The sequence below is a fragment of the Oncorhynchus kisutch genome, linkage group LG20 (assembly GCF_002021735.2).
Source record: "Oncorhynchus kisutch isolate 150728-3 linkage group LG20, Okis_V2, whole genome shotgun sequence".
NCBI lineage: Eukaryota > Metazoa > Chordata > Actinopteri > Salmoniformes > Salmonidae > Oncorhynchus > Oncorhynchus kisutch.
In genome coordinates this window covers 20,334,373-20,352,848 of record NC_034193.2, presented here as the reverse complement: position 1 = coordinate 20,352,848, position 18,476 = coordinate 20,334,373, and the positions used below count along the sequence as shown (strand labels likewise).

General features: G+C 40.7%; 2 protein-coding genes across 6 annotated transcripts; one reads left to right on the top strand and one right to left on the bottom strand.

The window, feature by feature from the left end:
- Positions 1–2,766: 2,766 nt before the first annotated feature.
- Positions 2,767–4,771, top strand: LOC109865444 (protachykinin-1-like). 2 transcript variants are annotated; one of them, XM_020453644.2, is made up of 6 exons: positions 2,793–3,150; positions 3,337–3,433; positions 3,629–3,664; positions 3,884–3,937; positions 4,231–4,305; positions 4,499–4,771. In XM_020453644.2, the coding sequence occupies exons 1-6, from the start codon at positions 3,037–3,039 to the stop codon at positions 4,534–4,536; spliced, it is 414 nt and encodes a 137-aa protein (XP_020309233.1). In that variant the 5' UTR covers positions 2,793–3,036; the 3' UTR covers positions 4,537–4,771. The 2 variants fall into 2 exon arrangements, with proteins under 2 accessions (XP_020309235.1, XP_020309233.1); XM_020453646.2 differs by lacking the exon at positions 3,629–3,664 and having other exon boundaries at positions 2,767–3,150.
- On the bottom strand, positions 4,464–18,401 carry LOC109865443 (histone acetyltransferase KAT7). 4 transcript variants are annotated; one of them, XM_031799080.1, is made up of 14 exons: positions 18,291–18,401; positions 15,484–15,634; positions 15,033–15,281; positions 14,786–14,868; positions 14,583–14,663; positions 14,006–14,104; positions 13,586–13,696; positions 13,255–13,458; positions 11,464–11,553; positions 10,946–11,086; positions 10,694–10,787; positions 10,225–10,371; positions 9,461–9,567; positions 4,464–5,478 (listed from the first exon to the last, which is right to left on the bottom strand). In XM_031799080.1, exons 1-14 carry the CDS (start codon positions 18,384–18,386, stop codon positions 5,377–5,379), a joined length of 1,755 nt encoding a protein of 584 aa, XP_031654940.1. In that variant the 5' UTR covers positions 18,387–18,401; the 3' UTR covers positions 4,464–5,376. The 4 variants fall into 4 exon arrangements, with proteins under 4 accessions (XP_031654940.1, XP_031654941.1, XP_020309232.1 ...); XM_031799081.1 differs by having other exon boundaries at positions 13,255–13,446; XM_020453643.2 differs by lacking the exon at positions 18,291–18,401 and adding an exon at positions 16,205–16,449 and having other exon boundaries at positions 13,255–13,446.
- Positions 18,402–18,476: the final 75 nt, after the last annotated feature.

The following is an 18,476-nucleotide window of genomic DNA, read 5'->3' as shown; positions in this document are numbered from 1 at the left end:
AACTTGCAACCTTCCGGTTACTAGTCCAATGCTCTAACCACTAGGCTACCCTGCCGCCCCATCATTTCCTGTTGACAGACACCAAGAAGCACAAAACAGGTGGGTTTAAATACGTGCAGCGCAAGTCACATGGCCAGGCAATGAACCAATAAAAATACTTGTTTAGATTAAACGTTGCAAATGAGTCACACCTGTGACATAAGTACAGTTTTAGTATATGATACCTTGGTCTACCCATATGGATTGACCAGTGTGCAGGTTGAGCAGTTTGCGCCATTCTGGGACCTTTCCACTGGTTGGTTAAAAATCCATTCTCAAAGTAATCATTAAATGTACAACCCACACATCATCAAAAGAAAGCAATAAGTTTGAATGAAGTCAGGAACGCACAAGTCACATTTTTGCAAAGAGGGCTCAAATGTAATAATAGCCTACTTCCACAGGACTCTGGAGGCCATTACCGGGTACAAATCAATTTGGCATGTCCCATTACTTCGTCCATGTACATGGTGAAGGATGCAACCAATCAAGAACAACAAAAATCTTTGAAAGAGAACCAATTCCAAGAGAGTACAGACTGTTCCTACTGTACTTGTCAGCGCAGGTATACTTCAGATCAAAACAGGCACTGAAGAATCCTCCCAGATTTCAGGCATGTAAAGATGTCAGAATATTTCTAGCGTCGGGCGAGTCTCAGACCACCAAGGAAGTCTTTCGAGGCAAAAGTAACAGTTTTGCAGCTAAGTAGCTGGGTTCAAGAGGTTCCAAGGAAACACATTATACTTGAAATCGGATCATTTCTCTATGGAGCAAAGTCCAATAGCAGTGCATCCCTCCCTTTTCATTGAGAAGTTCGGCAGCTATGGACATGGTGAAGATAGCAGCCTCCCGTTGACTTTCTGTTGGATAGTACTGTACCCAGGACATTCTGAACATGGTTATTGTAGGGACATGATTGGACTTTGAAGTAGCATGACGTGGCCACGTTCATAGAGTAGTGCAGCGGTGCGCCTGACGGAAAATGTCACCTTTACCGTTAGATGAGAAGACATTCAAATGACACGGAGACGACGCAGCAAATGGGTGAATTACCATGTCGACTTCCCATTGAGTTTCCTGAAATTGCAATGACACAATTTCTTTAAAAAGCGGGAATAGAAGGAATGCAGTGATCTATGTCAAGTCCAAATCAATCCCCAGTGGAAGGCTGGGGTTGTTCGACTGCCACTGGTTCACTCTGTGTAACATGGAAGCATAATGGCCCTAGTCGTTACAGGAAGTAGGAAGCCATTTCACATGCAAATGAAGGTCCTCCGATTCCCTTTGATTTGCCACTCAGCGTTAGCCGTCGCGTCTGTGGGAACATGACACGAGGGTTGTTCTCTGGTGTAATTGCCTTTCAGCTCAAATTGCCCTGTTTTCCTTGCTTTGTGGAGCACCTGTGCAGAGTTCCAAGCATTTGATGTGTGTGTTGCCCACATTTCAAGAGGACATCCTTAGAACACCCGATTGACAAGTAATTGCTCCTTGAAAACATTTTGTAGCCGGATTATACTGGAAAAAATGTATTGCTAATAATGAAAAGGTTATATGATTGAAGTAAAACCGCAAGCATTTGAATGACTAAGCAGTTATTAATGTCTATGGACTAAGCAACCAAATATCATATAAAAGGCTTTGCTACACTAATTATCCTCTAGAGATAAATGGATGGCTTTTTTAAAACAATTATTAGTCGATGTGTCTCAAAAATAAATATATTAAAAAAAACATTTCAGCTGTGCCAGCACAACATAGTGGTTCGAGAGCGTCGCTCTCAGCTGGACATCGCACTACCCTCAGTGCTGTAAGGAAAAACCATCTGCTCGCTATAGCCATCTCTCTCAAGAAAAGCCTGAAGTAGGTCACTAAAATGTGGCTTATTATTGAAGTGTAAAACCCATACGAGAGTGTCAGATTCTCTGGTGCTCTGTTCATCTCAGCTGAACCCACTTCGGCCGACATGAGACACAGTCACAGAGCGGTATCCAACCCGATCACTCACCATACTATACCCTAGTACACACCGCTTTCTCAAGACATACGGCTTCAAGTTCAGATGATTGAATGAGCCATTTAGCTATCCACTTGGTTTTGTTTTTATGTCATTTAAAAAAAAAAAAGTTATTTATGAGGTCTATATTGGGCTGACCTGTCCTAGGTATGATTCACTGAGCCAATTAATGAACAGGCAAACACTGACTGGGTTACAAGGAGCCATTATTAACAAGACATTGTTCAAAGATGTCAGGCGGCAGTTTTCAAGCACTCTCACATCAAAGAGAAAGATCAGAAGGTCAAACATGAGGCTGCTGACTTATGTTTCTGGCAAATATAGAGTTCTGGTTGTAGGTTTGATAAACATGGAAATTACAGAACCAAATTTGAAAAAAATGCAAATATTTAACTGTGAATCACATACATACACTCAGATCCCAATCAAACCCAAGGGAACGAGGTGAGCACCAGGTTAAACTTTTAAAGCAAACCAAGGATTATAAAAGTACAAGCACAATGGCCCTTTCTGTAAATTGGATATTGGGCATTATGCATATCTCATCAGTCCAAGTGCTCAAACTGGACGACAGCTCGTTGCATTCGCCTCACCTATATTTCATTTCCTTAACGATGGACCTGCATACTACAAGTATTCAAAAACATATTTCATGCATCTCTCTGCATGATGTGAAAAACACGTCATATTTGTTAAATGTTGCATAATAATAGTATGAGCTTGATGATTTGATGGCGTCCAGAGGGGAGGGAACATGAGGTTGTACGGGGTACTGTGTTATAAAATGGACGTTGTATTCAGTGCAGGATCAGACCGACAGGGAATAGACTCAGTCCGCAATCCATCAGAGAAGATAGCAGACCTTTTCTGAGCTCACTCAGCAGCCAACTATCATTATTTCTTGAAGATATATACTTCTTAAGTAAAAAATAAATAAAAAAAGTCTTATTTGAATATAGCTTTGCCTGGTATCATCACATTCAATGGATATCTTGAAATTCCAGCTGGTAATAGTTACCCTGTTTGCACTGGTGTATACATACCAAGGATTGTCGTTTAGTGTTGACAAGGAACACTGGGTATCAAAAGACTGGCAGGTAAGTGGAACGTTTTAGATTTCTATTATCAAGACGAGTTTATATCATTAGTATATTCCTGATTTGAACCAAGAACAAAAAAATATTTGCGAGTAATAATTGTCGCAATCGAACATTGCTTTTTCACAAATAAATCAAGAAAAAAAAATGTTGTGGAAAAAAAAGACTCTTTAATCCTTTCGCCAGGATGAGCCACTGGAAGAGAGATTGTCCAGCCAAGTGGCTAGTCTGATAAAGAGATCCAAAGCCCGTCAGTTCTACGGGCTCATGGGCAAACGCTCAGGTAAGCACTATAACATTCTGCCTGTCCATAACAAGAATTAATGACTTGAAAAGGGATCTTGAAGGAGATAGACTAGAATACTAAATTGTATGATGCGTACTGTATGTTGAGTACGTATTATATCTAATTGACAAGAAAAGCAAATATTTTGAACTCAAATACATTTGAGTTCTTATCAGGTCCCTTTAATTACAGAGGATCAGCCGCAGCCTATTAAAGTGGATAGAAAACGTGAGTATAGCACAATGGACTAACAAAACAAATATTTTTAGAATAGTGGTATACAGTACACTCTGGTCCATATATTATATTGTAGATTATTCAGTATCTAAATCATAACAATAACACATTTTCTGCATTATATGGATTTAAAACATGTTTTACATTTAACATGAGAAAAAAATATGCATCTCCTTTTAAATGACTCTTTCCTGGTGATGTCTTAAACAGGAAACAAAGGGGACATGTTTGTTGGACTTATGGGAAGAAGAGCACTAAGTGGGGGTAAGAATGATTACACTTCATATAAAATCCTCTATAGCTCAGTTGGTAGAGGAGTATGGTTCTTGCAGCGTGGGTTCAATTCCCAGAACCCCCCCCAATACGTCAAAATGTATACACGGATGACGAAAACACTTTGGCTAAAAGTGTCTGCTAAATGGCATGATATATATCATTTGAAATCTCAAGGCATTTGTTTTTTTAGACAAACACACAGCAGAGAGAAGTCAAATTTAAAACTGGTGTCAACAATTGCAGTCGCGTGTCATAACCAAATGCAATGTTTTGTGCTGCAGAATCGTTCACGAGGATCACTCCAGATGCTCCAAGCACTGCGGTCGATATCGCTGAGGGATCAGACACACAACCAGGTCTGTCATATACATTGATGTTACGGTTAAAACCAGAGAGCACTTTGTAACATTGTAATGTACAGTTTGCAAAATGTAATACAAGTTTTACTGTGCAATTTAAAAACATACATGTAAAACTTGCATTCGTGTTGACTAAATGCAAACGAAACATTTTCACTTGTGTCATATTTTTTATTTCTTCATTTGGCAGATTCACAAGAGGAATGGGACCAACTCCAATATTACTAAAGCTAGAAAAAAAAAGAGATTTGTTTTCATGACCTATACAATTTTGATATAGACTCAAAAAGGACTACCATACAAAACCAAACTGTATCTCATACTTGTAAGAAACAAAATGCTATATCTAAGGTATCAAAGTTCATGCTGATGATTATTGAATATTCCATCCCCCAAAAATGTACTTGTCTCTGCAAACAACCGCAACTGTGTTGAATGAAATAAAATAGCCAGGAATGACGCAGCCGGTCAGTTATGTATATATTTTTGGTGGACAAAGAAGCAAAAACACTCATGTGATCCACTAGTGTCAGAGCTCAGACGAGATGTACCTACATTCATAGCTCATCTTTAAGTGGATCTTTTAAAACAAGTCATCAACTCAAATTCTGTAACCGTCATTGTTTAACAATATTTCAGCCAAGAATTGATTGAATGGTTACATGGTGACATATTACTAAAATATAAATACAAGTCGAAATGTAAAAAGGGAAGAGTTCCTCCAGACACAAAAAACAAGTAAGGGACAGCCACTGGGTGGGTTTAGGGATAGAAGATCACTGTGGTATTGATGGGACTCCTATCCCGGCAGGTGTGATAGAAGATCACTGTGGTATTGATGGGACTCCTATCCTGGCAGGTGTGGTAGAAGAAAGATCACTGTGGTATTGATAGGACTCCTACCCCGGCAGGTGTGACAGAAGAAAGATCACTGTGATATTGAAAGGACTCCTATCCCGGCAGGTGTGATAGAAGAAAGATCACTGTGGTATTGATAGGACTCCTATCCCGGCAGGTGTGGTAGAAGAAAGTCAAGTTTATTAAGTGGCTCACTGGTGAGCCTATAGCCTATGTCCCTTTGGGCGGGGTCCATTTAAGTGAGCTGGGGTCGATGGTTTTGTTGTTGCTGCCTCTTTTGGTCTCCTTAGCTTTCCACTCATCGATCAGGTCCTGTGAGGGAGAGTTCAATTCAATTCATTTATTGGCCCTTGAGGAATTTGCCTCGCATTCAAGAGCACCGAGTCAGACATAAAATGATCAACATTTACAGATATGAAATACAGTGGCTATCATAAATATTCACCCCCCTTGGATTTTTTCACATTTTGTTGCGTTACAATGAGGGAATGGAATAGATTGAATTGTGATTTTGTTAGTGACCTACACAAAACAATCCATAATGTCAAAGTGAAAAGAAAAATATATAAATGTCCTAAATAACTCAAATATAGGTCAAGTATTCACCTCTGTTTAAGAAAGCCTAAATTAGTTCAGGAGAAAAATTTGTCTTAAATCACAAGGGGTTGAAATGATTTTGGAATGACTACCCCTTCCACTGTCCCCCATTAATGTGTAAGGTCTCTAGGTCACGTATTGAATTTAAAGCATAGACTTAACTACGAAGACCAGTGAGCATTTCGAAAGCCTCAAAGAAGGGCCGTGATTGGTAGATGGGTAACAATAACGAATCAGATATTGAATGTCACGTTAATAATTATGCTGTAGATGATGTATTAAACCACCCAGACACCTCAAAAGATAATCGTCCTTCTGAATTGAGCTACAGGACAGGAAGGAAACTGCTCAGGGATGTCACCATGAGGCCATTGGTGATTTTAAAACAGCTAAAGGGTTCAATGGCTGTGATGGGAGAAAACTGAGGATGAATCAACAACATTGTAGTGACTCCACAATAATGACCTACATGACAGAGAAAAGAAGAACACAAATACATATTGAATAAAACAATATTCCAAAACATGCATCCTGTATGCAACAATACATACCTATAAAAAAAGCGCGGCAAAGGAATTGCCCTTTTGGCCTAAATCCAAAGCCTTATGTTTGGGGCCAATCCAACACATCAGTGAGTAACTGCCTCCTTATTTTCAAGCATGGTGGTGGCTGCATCATGGTATGGGTATTCTTGATATCGGCAAAGACTGGGGAGGTTTTTGGGATAAAAATAAATGGGATGGAGCTAAGCACAGGCAATATCCTAGAGGAGAACCCGCTTCAGTCTGCTTTACACCAGACACTGGGAGAGGAATTCACCTTTCAGCAGGACAATAACCTAAACCTACAACACCAGGCAAAATATATACTAGAGTTGCTTACCATGAAGACAGTGAATGTTCCTGAGTGGCCAAGTTAGTTGACACAGCATGAAGAATAAAAAATAATAAATGGGCAAATATTGCACAATCCAAGTGTGCAAAGCTCTTAGAGACTGACCCAAGAAGACGCACAGCTATAAATCGCTGCCAAAAGGTGTTACTAACATGTATTGACTCAGGGGGTTCAAAACTTAAAAAGGTACAGTATAGCGTTTTATTCTTCGTTAATCTAAAAAAATATATACAGTACCAGTCACTACCTACGAAGGTTATATCTTTATTTTTTACTTTTTTCGACATCGTAAACTATGAAATAACATATGGAATCATGAAGTAACCAAAAGTGTTAAACAAATCAAAATATTTGAGAATCTTCAAAGTAGGCACCCTTTGTCTGATGACAGCTTTGCACACTCTTGGCATTCTCTCAACCAGCTTCATGAATGTTCTTCCAAAAGTCTTGAAGGAGTTCCCACATACGCTGAGCACTTGTTGGCTGCTTTTCCTTTTCCCAAACTGGGTTGAGGTGGGGTGATTGTGAAGGCCAGGACATCTGATACAGCGCTTATATCACTCTCCTTCTTGGTCAAATAGCCCTTACACAGCCTGGAGGTGTGTTTGGGGTCATTGTCTTGTTGAAAAACAAATGATAGTGGGACTAAGCACAAACCAGATGGGATATCGCTGCAGAATGCTGTGGTAGCCATGCTGGTTAAGTGTGCCTTGAATTCTAAATAAATCACAGACAGTGTCACCAGCAAAGCACCCCCACAGCATAACACCACCTTCTCCATGTTTCACAGTGGGAACCACACGTGGAGATCATCCATTCACCTACTCTGCATCTCACAAAGACACGATGGTTGGAACCAAAAATCTCAAATTTGGACTCATCAGACCAAAGGACAGATTTCTACCGGTTTAATGTCCACTGCTTGTGTTTCTTGGCCCAAGCAAGTCTCTTCTTCTTATTGGTGTCCTTTAGTAGTGGTTTCATTGAAGCAATTCGATCATTAAAAGGCCTTTTTCACATAGTCTCCTCTGAACATTTGATGTGGACATGTGTCTGTTACTTGAACTCTGTGAAGCATTTATTTGGGCTGCAATCAGAGGTGCAGTTAAATCTAATGAACTTATCCTCTGCAGCAGAAGTAACTCTAGGTCTTCCTTTCCTGTGGCTGTCCTCGTGAGGGCCAGTTTCATCATGACACTTGATGGTTTTTGCGACTGCACTTGAAAAACTTTTGAAATTTTCCAGATTGACTGACCTTCATGTCTTGAAGTAATGGACTGTCATCTCTTTTCTTATTGGAGCGGTTCTTGCCATAATATGGACTTGGTCTTTTACCAATAGGGCTATCTTCTGTATACCCCCCTACCTTGTCACAACACAACTGATTGGCTCAAACGCATTTAGGAAAGAAATTCCACAAATTAACTTTTAACAAGGCACACCTGTTAATTGAAATACATTCCAGATGACTACCTCATGACACAGGTTGAGAGAATGCCAAGAGTGAGCAAAGCTGTCATCAAGGCAAAGGGTTGCTATTTGAATAATCTCAAATATAAAATATATTTTGATTTGGTTCACTTTTTTGGTTACTACATGATTCCATGTGTGTTATTTCATAGTTTTGATGTCTTCACTATTATTCTACAATGTAGAAAATATAGTAAAAATAAAGAAAAACCCTTGAATGCATAGGTGTTCTAAAACTTTTGACCGGTAGTGTATATATGAAAATGTTTTCCACTGACATTAGTATTTTGTGTCGATCGTTGACATTTTTTTTAAATTACAATTAAATCCATAAAATAAAATAAAAATCGCACTTTGCAACACAAAATGTGAAGAAATCCAAGGGGGTGAATAATTATGAAACCCACTGCAACCACATAAAACAGATGGACAGGGCTACATACACACAAGCTACAGTAAACACATGACATATCCTTGATTTTGCAGTCTCTCAAATGTTCAGAACTCCTCCTTCACGGGTTTTAGGTGCCTCGCCTAGGGTATTAACTGACAAACTGGGCTGAATGGGATATTGTGATGTCCCACACTGTTGGGTACATGATGGGGGACATCACTTAACCCTTTACCTATATGGATAGGCCCCAATTGAAATGCTCAAACAGAAAAAAATATTAGAAGATCACAGTTGCAATTGAAAGAGAAAACTTCTGAGAATGATCTGAACAAACAGTTCACCTGAAACAGGAACCGAATTCACTGTTGATTTTATGTGCATTTCACCGACACTGTACTTTTTGCAGCCATTTGTTTCGATAACAGAAAATCGGGCAATACTAAAAACGCTGAATACATTCAATAATATATACGAATATTCCTGCAAGATCTGGGGCAGATACAACATAAGATATAACATTACAAGGATTTGAGTGAGAGGTCTCACTGGTTTCTTCATGTGGCCACTCCAAAGTGTACAGTGATTTCAATACACGTAGGGCTCAGGCAGTAGAGCATTCAACTAGGAGTTTATTATTTTTTTAGCTTTCCTGGCTGTGCCTTTGGAGGAACTGAACAGAGCACACTTGTAGCTAGCGGGTGGTAGTCCAGTTTAGAACGCCTGTCAGTTGAAAGCTATACATCGTAAAGTGGACACCCTGAGTTCTGATGTAATGTACAGTATGCTACTGTATGCTACTGTACAGCCACCGCGTTCCAATTTAATCTCTTATCAGTGACCAAATCTCCCATTTTTGATCCCGTACATGGGATCAGAGTATAAAGGGTTAACCGATGTTGATATTGTCATGACACACACCTTCATGAAGGGGACACTTACCTGTCTCTTCAAGACGAGGTGCTTTCCCTTCCAGTACTTAAGCATCTGCAGGGACTGCAGGGTGCTGACAATGTCCACTGGGTTCACAGCGGTCTCCTGGCTGATCTCTGAACACACACACGAGTACAACGCACAGCTCTTCACGCACTCATTCAAAATACTGAATCGTGCCAAGAGTACCATTTCATATGCTGTTCCTAGTCATTCAAATGCTTGGTAGAAAATCCTCTCACGTGTTCAAATGAAACTGAGGCTAACCTGAACAAGCTAAATAATTAACAACATTAAATCATCAACATTTACAGACTTGACAACCATAAAACAGACTGATAGGGCTGTAAACACACAAGCTTCAGCAAATACATGACAAATAGAGTGATAAATCAAAGGTAGCCTTCCCAGGTTTAATGCTTAGTGCATGTTCGTTAAGCAGTTTGATGCTCCACCTACGGACTAATTCATTATGAGAGGAGAATTAGCCTATATGGACAGGCCCAAATTAAAACGTTTCTAAATGAGAAAAAAAATACATATGCTTATGTGGGAGAAATTTAAAGAGGACACTTTGGAGATTGTGTGTGAGTGTATGGCGTGTGTGTGTGACCGGAACAAGCTACATAATTTACCCGGGTAATTTTAAACCCTCACCTTTGACCCTAAACTAATTGTAGATTGTTGAGGAAATATTTTCTCAACAGTCAAGAACGGCATTAAGCACCAAAACATATTTGCAAAAATCAGTTCTTTGTAAAGTCCTCTGTCACCTTTGATGGAGATCTCTTTGCCCTGGAAGTTGTACATGTAACGCAGCAGCACCTCTTTCCAGTAGCTACGGTAGCTGATGAGGCCCAGGTCCGAGAGGGGCCGCTCTGGGGAGCCCACCTTCTCCTCCACCTTGGACAGCAGGTAGCCTACAGAAAGGGGAGAGCGCCGGCAGGGTGGTCACTAGCAGTTCTAATAAGTAATGAGATGGACTGCACTTACATAGCAATGAGACCTGGTGGAGAAAAGCAAAAAAACTGCTAAAGGAACTGTAGTTTCTACTGCAATAAACACGTAATGACAACACATAAAGAAGTTGCTTTCAGGACATTAAAATACATTTTTGGCCAGCAAGACTATGTTGTCATTCCTGGGAGGCTTAACAAAATAAATCAGCATCTCGAAATGCCACCTGGCTGTAGTTGCAGTAGCCAATCTAACAAGGGGAAAACAGAGTTAGTCTATACTTACTGAAGTCAATCAGCATCTTCCCAAAGCCTTGCCTCATGTACTGGGGCATTGTCAGGATGCAGGAGACGTTGTAGTTGAGGAAAGAGTTCTTCTCCTGAAAAAACAGAGGATATGGGTCTGAATCTCATCTTTAAAACTAAAGTAATGACAGAGACGTCCCTAATAATAATTTTTAAAAAAGCTCCGTTATAAACCGTATCAAAAAGTTATGGGAGACACTATCAATTTGAACAGAGTATAATGGATGGGTACCTTAGAGAAGTATCCCACAAGATGGCAGCCTGTGTTGTCTGCCTCAGTCATAACGTAGAACAGAAAGGGTTCCACGTCGTAGTACAGCGTCTTGTGATCCAGGAAGAGCTTGGCGAGTAGACACAGGTTCTGGCAGTAGATCTGGAGAAGGAAACCACACACCATTTAAATTCCCCAAAGACCTTGCCAGGGATAATGTAAGGGCGAAAGGTAAGACTAGAGCTAATTTCCTCCAGGGGTGCCCTACTACTGTGGCCGACCCTGTAAAACAACACATTTCACTGCACCTATCCAGTGTATGTGACCTATCCATATTCTATGTAGCTTGTTTTATAGGAGTGCAAGGCACCAGTGGGGTTAGGGTCCCTGAAGAAATGTGAGACATGACAAAACGAAAGGTAATAATTCAACCATGATTATTACTTTGTTCTTTAGACCGGAGAATAAAACGGAGACAGGAAAAAAAGCATTTGTTGTGTACGAGTCCAGGGTGAGTTCAAGTGTGTAGCTCCCCTCACCTTGTTCTTCTTGCCGTCCACCTCAAAGACAGAGATGGCTCCCTTCCTGTAGACCTCATCGCCGGGCGGATGCTTCCACACACACTTAGCCTAACAAACACACGGAGACAACACTACTGATTTGCTCATTCAAACCCCCATTAAAAAAGGCCTCTCTGAAGAGTTTCAGCTGAAATTGAAGTCATTGGGTGAGTAGAATTCCCAAACATATGACAAAAGGAGCTTAAACTTTGATTGGCTGTTGCATGCAGTTTCAATCACATTTGAGTTGCTTCGAGTATCAGCAAAGGTTGCTTGAGAGGATGTCACTTGCAACCTGCAACAAACATTGTGTGAAAGTTGATTCGTGTAACCCCAGCTTAAGAGGTGATAGGACTGGCTTTTCTACAGTGCCTTCAGGAAATATTCATACCCCTCGACTTATTCCGCATTTTTGTTGTATTACAGCCTGAATTTTGTACCATGATAGGACCCTATATCATTAACACTGTACTCCGGTGTTGGTGTTCAGGAGAGTCAACATTTGTCAGGATAAAAAGGAAAATCCTTTTTCTCAAAAGGAATGCGGCTGCAGGAGTTTGTAGACCATTTGGAAGAATCTTCGAACATCTGCAGATTTTCTCAAAGCTCTTAAGCTAGATTGCTGTTCATCCCCTCTCCCAAGTCTTTCCACAGATTTTCAATGGGATTTAAATCTTGGCTTTGACTGGAACCCTCAAGGACTTTCACATTCGTGTTCTGAAGCCAATCCAGCAGTGTTTTGGCTGTATTTTTGGGGTCATTATCCTGTTGGAACGTGGAATCTATGCCCCAGTTTAAGGTCGTTTGCACTCTGAAGAAACTCTCATCAAGAGTTTGCTGTATTTGGCTCCAGTCATTGTTCCCTCTATCCTTACCAGTCTCCTAGTCCCTGACGCTAAAAAGCATCCTACATAGCATGATTCTTCCCCGTTGGGAGATGAGCTGTGCTTGATTTTCTCCAGACACAGAGCTTTGCATTCAGGCTAAAGAGTTAAATTTGTCTCATCAGACCACAGAATAATTTGCCTTATGCATGCTGTCATGAGCCTTTTTCTTAGGAGTGGCTTCCGACTGGCCACTCTCCCATAAAGCCTAGATTGGTGAAGTGCTGTAGAGACCGTTGTCCTTGTGGCAGGTTCTCCCATCTCAGCCAAGGAATTCTGTAATTCTGTCTCGGTCACTTCCATGACCAAGGTCCTTCTTACCCAGTTCGGTCTGACAGCCAGATCTAGGCAGTTTCATATTTGTTTTAATTTGTCAATGATGGAGACCACTGCTCTCTTCAAAACTTTTAACACTAGAAATGGTTTTATGCCCTTCTCCAGACACAACAATTCTATCTCGGAGATCTACAGACAGTTCTTTGGACTTGACAAGTTTTTGCTCTGACATCTACGGTCAACTGTGGGACCTTATATAGACATGTGTTTCTTTCTAAACGTATGTCCAAACAACTGAATTGGCAACAGGTGAACTCCAACCAAGTTGTCGTGACAGCTCAAGGATGATCAAAGTAAATTGGATGCACCAGAGCTACATTTTGGGTGGCATAGCAAAGGGGTGGGAATGCCTATGTAAATGAGATATTTCTGTTAAAAAAAAAATCTATAAATTTCCAAAAATATGTTTTCGCTTTGTCATTATGGGGTATAGTGTGTAGACGGGTGAGTGAAAAAATAAATAATATTTAATCTATTTTGAATTCGGGCTGTAACAAAACGTGGAATAACATAGTCGAGGGGTACTTTCTGAAGGCACTGTATATCTTACCATGTGTCGTCTCAGAATGGTCTGGCTCTTCATGTACTTGAGGCAGAACTCGCAGACGTAGAGACGTCCCAGGCGGGCGTACTCTTCGGGGTAGGGCGAGTGGTACCACGTGTCCAGCTCGTAGCGGCCGAACAGGATGGTCTTGATCATGTTGCTGCCCTCCGTGATCTGTCCCTGGATCCGCAGCTTCTCCTGTGGCGTTTTCAATAAGCGGCAAACGAGAGAGGAGAAATATGAAATTCTTCTAAACTACCAAGAACATCTTATCTACAATAATCTAAAACACGATTGGTTTATTATGCATGAAGGTGCACTGAGGTTTTTGTCTTACCAGATCTTCAGATGCGCGTGCCTGGGCTTTTCTGAAAAGCTCCAGGTCATATTCACTAGTGATGTTCTCCAGAAGAGGTTCTCTGGTGTTGCCGTGGCTCTGTCGATGCTCCTGTAGATGCGATGGAAAGAAAAATAGTTGGGTGACGGAGTGCCGATTGTGTCAATAAACGGGCTTTATTGAATATACTCTTTAAAGAGGTAGCGGTTCAGACTTTTTCAGAAAGATGGGCCACTGTCCTGACATTAGGGGTAAGCTTGTTCCACCATTGGGGTGCCAAGACAGAGAAGAGCTTTGACTGGGCTGATCGGGAGCTGCCCTCCCGTAGGGGTGGAAGGGCCAAGTGACCAGAGGATCCCCATAGCAAACATGATTCTCGCTCTAGTCATTAGAATAGGGGAGATTTGTCCTGTGTCTCACCATGTACTTCTCCTTCTGCTCCTTGGGAAGCCCAGAATTCCTCCCCTTTCTCATCTCCGTCACCTGCTCTTTGTATCTCGTCTGTTTTGATGTGGGCATCTGGTGGACACAACAGGAATTCATTGTGATTTTAGCAATTTTTTATTTTACCCCCTTTTTTGATCTTGTCTCATCACTGCAACTCCCCAATGGGCAAAGGTTGAGTCATGCGTCCTCCGAAACGTGAACAGCCAAACCGCGCTTCTTAATACCTGCATGCTTAACCCGGAAGCCAGCCGCACCAATGTGTTGGAGGAAACACCGTTCACCTGACGACCGAGGTCAGCCTGCGGGCGCCTGGCCAGCCAGAAGGAGTTGCTAGAGAGTGGTGAGCCCATTGAAGCCCCACCCGGCCAAACCCTCCCTTAATCCGGGCGACGCTAGGCCAATTGTGCGCCGCCCTATGGGACTCCCGATCACAGCCGGTTGTGAGACAGTGCCCTAGACCACTGCACCACTCAGGAGGCCCTTTATTTACTTTTACATGATAAAATGAATCACCTTAAAAAGTATTCAACATGAATTTAATTAATTTGACCTGATGTCGTGTAGCGTGTCTGTTGCTTTCCTCCTGCACCTTTGATTCTTCTTCGTGTTTCTCGCGAGTGGTTGCTTTCACCTGTCAATAAAAAGGATGAATAAACTTATTGGGCATTTGATTCTCTGTAGCTCTCATTGTACGAGACAATGAAGTTAATGTACCTCAATAAGCAATGCCAAATATTTTCATTACATATTTACCTTGCATTCATCAGCAGATAGGTTATGGTAAAGAGGACATCCTGAAACCGCAAAATGGCGTTCATGTTTTCCTGTTAGATGTCCTGCAAGGAACACGAGAGACAGAAAAGCAATGAATTTACATATAATTAAATGAATTGACCAGAGATATTTCATAATAAGAATCTTAACAAGAATCATGACAAGTCTTGTTCAGCATCCACTAAACTAGCAGTGGTGCCACTAAACAAATAGTCACTTGTCTTACCCAGTGAGTTACATCCCGGTGTGGGACACTTCATGTTAAAATTGTAGGTCTCATGGCAGCGGCGGCGCTTGGGCCGGTGGGAGAGGTCCTTGTCTGAGTCTCTGAGGGCGGGGTCTTTGGCCACACTCTCGTCGTGGGAGGCGTTGGGGCTGGAGATGTCCAGCTCAGACTCAGATGATGGGGCGTTGCCTGTGGGCGTCAACGGCGGAGACTCGTCATGGTCGCCGACTCGCTTCACATCTGGTGTGTCTACATTGGCATGTGGGAGAAACAGCACAACATTCAGCTACACTGACAATGTAGGATAAAATAATGGAATCTTCTAGCAATTGTTAGCCCTCACAAGGTCTCCTATACAGGTGATTGACTCATTGTTCGCTAGCCTAACTACTACAGTTGCAATGTAGGTTTTGATTCATAACTAAAGCACCCATCCCATGGCTTTCTTTACCTTGTGAGCTTTGGCTGAGGCGTAGAGATGCTCTTGTGAGGCGTGTTCTCTTGGGTATGTTTCCATCACTCTCTGAGCTGTTTGTCTGTTCTCTCTCTGCAGAGGAGTCTGAATCTTCAGTCCCATCAGAGCCGCTCCCCAAATGCACACTCTGTGATAGAATGAAAAAAAGTAAGACCGGTAGGGCTAACGCGTTAGCCAGGTAACTAGACGATATGTAGCTTGCTAACGTTAACTATTTGCTTGTCATGATGGATCTAACTAGGTTATAGAATTGTTGCGAACGTTAGCTCCTTCAAATGTATAAATTTCTCATGAATGAGATATACAGCTAGCTAATTACTCACTACAAATCGATATGTAAACACAGCCTTATTAATAGCTAGCTAGCTAGTCAGTTAACGTTAGTTAGCCAAATAGGCAACGCAACATTAGCAAAACACCATTGTAGCATTAGCTAGCAATCTACCTTGAAAGCGTAAAAAGAGGCCATTTTAGATTACTAACTTGGGTTATCTGCAGTAGCTAACTAGATAGTTAGCATCAAGTTATCTAGCTAGTTAAGAAACATACATACTTTCGAATGCATAATAGAGACCACTGGCTAACAACTAGCTAACATTTTAGCAACGTTATGCTAGCAGCATAGCTAGTCAAGTTAGCTCTATCCAGCTAGCTAGCTAACGCCGTAACGTTAGCTTCCGACCTACATGTTTCGTACCTGTCGTCTACGGGGCATATTTGCCTTGATGAACGCCGGTTCCTATGCCGCCCGTCTCATACAACAACGTAGTTCCAAAATTGTATAATAAATGCAGTGGATGGAACTGTTTTAGATTAAGTTTTTACTTTAAAAGAACGTGTATGTACACACAACATTGGCTATGTCTCGCGCCACATTTTCGGTACAACACACTTCCGTTTGGAACCTCTGTGTAATGTCACATGTGGTACTGTCTCCACTGGGTGGCACTGTATAGGTGGCACGCCAGTCTTATTTTCAACTCATTTAACATCTGATCTACTTATCAAAAGGCACATCTCAATCGGTGGTCCAGATAAATTCAAATCAAATTTGATTGGTCACATACACGTGTTTAGCAGATGTTATTGCGGTTGTAGAGAAATGCTTGTACTTCATGAAATAGTGTTGGGGTGGGCCTTTCCTCTTTTTTTCTTTTTTGCCCCTCTTTTGTTTCTGTTTTTTTTTGGGGAGAAGATAGATTTTTGGCCCAGTTGTTCCTCGCTTCGTCTCTTCAAAAAAAAACATTTTTTTATTTTTTTTTATTTTAAATGTCAAATTCCAATACAATAACAAAAAAACATTGAACATCACTACAAATATATTTTCTCTGAAGAAACATAATATTGTTCTTCAAGCAAGGGGGAGGCCTATGACATTACAAATTCCCATCAAACCAAAGCCTTGAATGCCCTACTCCTTGAAGTTTGCAGTTGTGTCTAAAAACACTATTTTACAGAAGAAACAAAAATAATAATAATTACCCTTTGGTGTGTGTACTTTACTGTATTAATACTTGGGATACCGCTTTTCAACAATATTTTTTTTTTTTCAATGGTAAACGGCCTAATTGAACTATCTTAATTTATCTGCCATCTTTGCTAACACTTTCTGTCACACGTGGGTTATAGGTCTCGAATATATTTCGAAATCTTTGTTTCTTTCTAATTTGTATGACTCTTGCACAGTTCTACTAGTTTACATACATTGGTGTGAGTTCTAAAGCTATCTGTACTACGGGATAACTATGTGTTGTCTCATGTCAAAAACCAAAGCAGACATATCAGTGATGATTAAATGTATTATCCCACTGATTGGACATTACTCACCTTTTATTGTGAAGCTCAGTAACTCTATGTAAAAATAGATTCTATATGGTAACAAGCCTATCTGTTACTCAGATCACTGCTCATCAAAGGATAAATAAATACATTAGCTGCTACTGCTTGGCCTCTATTTGATATTGGTCTCTGGACCATTGTTTGTGGTAAATGTCTTTCATCAATATGAGAGATTAGTATCATTGCGAAATAGAAACGGTCTATACACTGATAGTGTAATTCAATCAAAGAGTAAATACCATGACACAATCATTCATACTCAGCAGAAACCTTGGTAAAGCGAGAGAGAAAAATAACTCGTAGTGCTGTGAAACATTTCCTGGAATACTGATTATGAACAGATACAAAAAAGCTATGATATGTTACAGTAACCAATTGAATTCAATCAATCTATATTATTTCTCATGCTTTCTTACTTTTCTAATTTTCTATTGCTGAACTGTGCACTGAAACACACACATATAAATGCTTTAGAAAAAACTAGGACAACGCACTACATAAAACAATCAAAAATCAGTAGACCTAATAGCATGAACATATCCAAAGCATTGGGCAAATCTCCAAAGAATTCAAATAAATGATAATGTGGAAAAGTTTAAAGCTTTTATTAATTGACAAAAATTATATTTTTTTACCTTTATTTTACTAGGCAAGTCAGTTAAGAACAAATTCTTATTTTCAATGACGGCCTAGGAACAGTGAGTTAACTGCCTGTTGAGGGGCAGAACGACAGATTTGTACCTTGTCAGCTCGGGGATTTGAACTTTCAACCATCCGGTTACTTACTAGTCCAACGCTCTAACCACTGGGCTACCCTGACGCCCCGTAGCATAGGGCCCTAGGCATATAGGACAGTCAGCAATAGCCTATAAAGAATATAGGGGTAAGTGTATGCTAGAGCGGAATGTTGTCCTATATTGCAAAATTTAAATAGCAGAGCATACCTGGTTCTGGAAGACTTCTGCAGCCAGACTATTTATCCAACAAAACGTCACTGAACAGGAATGAGAATCATTTAGCTTTTTACATGAAGCTGACATATTTTGGGGACGTAGTTCTGGAAGACTTCTGCAGTAGTTGGTCCCATCTGTTGCATGCAAGTGCACATATAACTTTTCTGCAAGCCCGTA

Excerpts from the sequence above, each read along its gene's own strand:
- LOC109865444 (XM_020453644.2), top strand. The coding sequence starts at position 3,037 with ATGGATATCTTGAAATTCCAGCTGGTAATAGTTACCCTGTTTGCACTG. Across the intron at positions 3,151-3,336 it reads GGGTATCAAAAGACTGGCAG|GATGAGCCACTGGAAGAGAG; the intron begins GTAAGTGGAACG and ends TCCTTTCGCCAG. Across the intron at positions 3,665-3,883 it reads TATTAAAGTGGATAGAAAAC|GAAACAAAGGGGACATGTTT; the intron begins GTGAGTATAGCA and ends TGTCTTAAACAG.
- LOC109865443 (XM_031799080.1), bottom strand. The coding sequence starts at position 18,386 with ATGTCAGCTTCATGTAAAAAGCTAAATGATTCTCATTCCTGTTCAGTG. Across the intron at positions 14,105-14,582 it reads GACACGCTACACGACATCAG|ATGCCCACATCAAAACAGAC; the intron begins GTCAAATTAATT and ends TGTGTCCACCAG. Across the intron at positions 13,697-14,005 it reads AGCAGAAGGAGAAGTACATG|GAGCATCGACAGAGCCACGG; the intron begins GTGAGACACAGG and ends TCGCATCTACAG.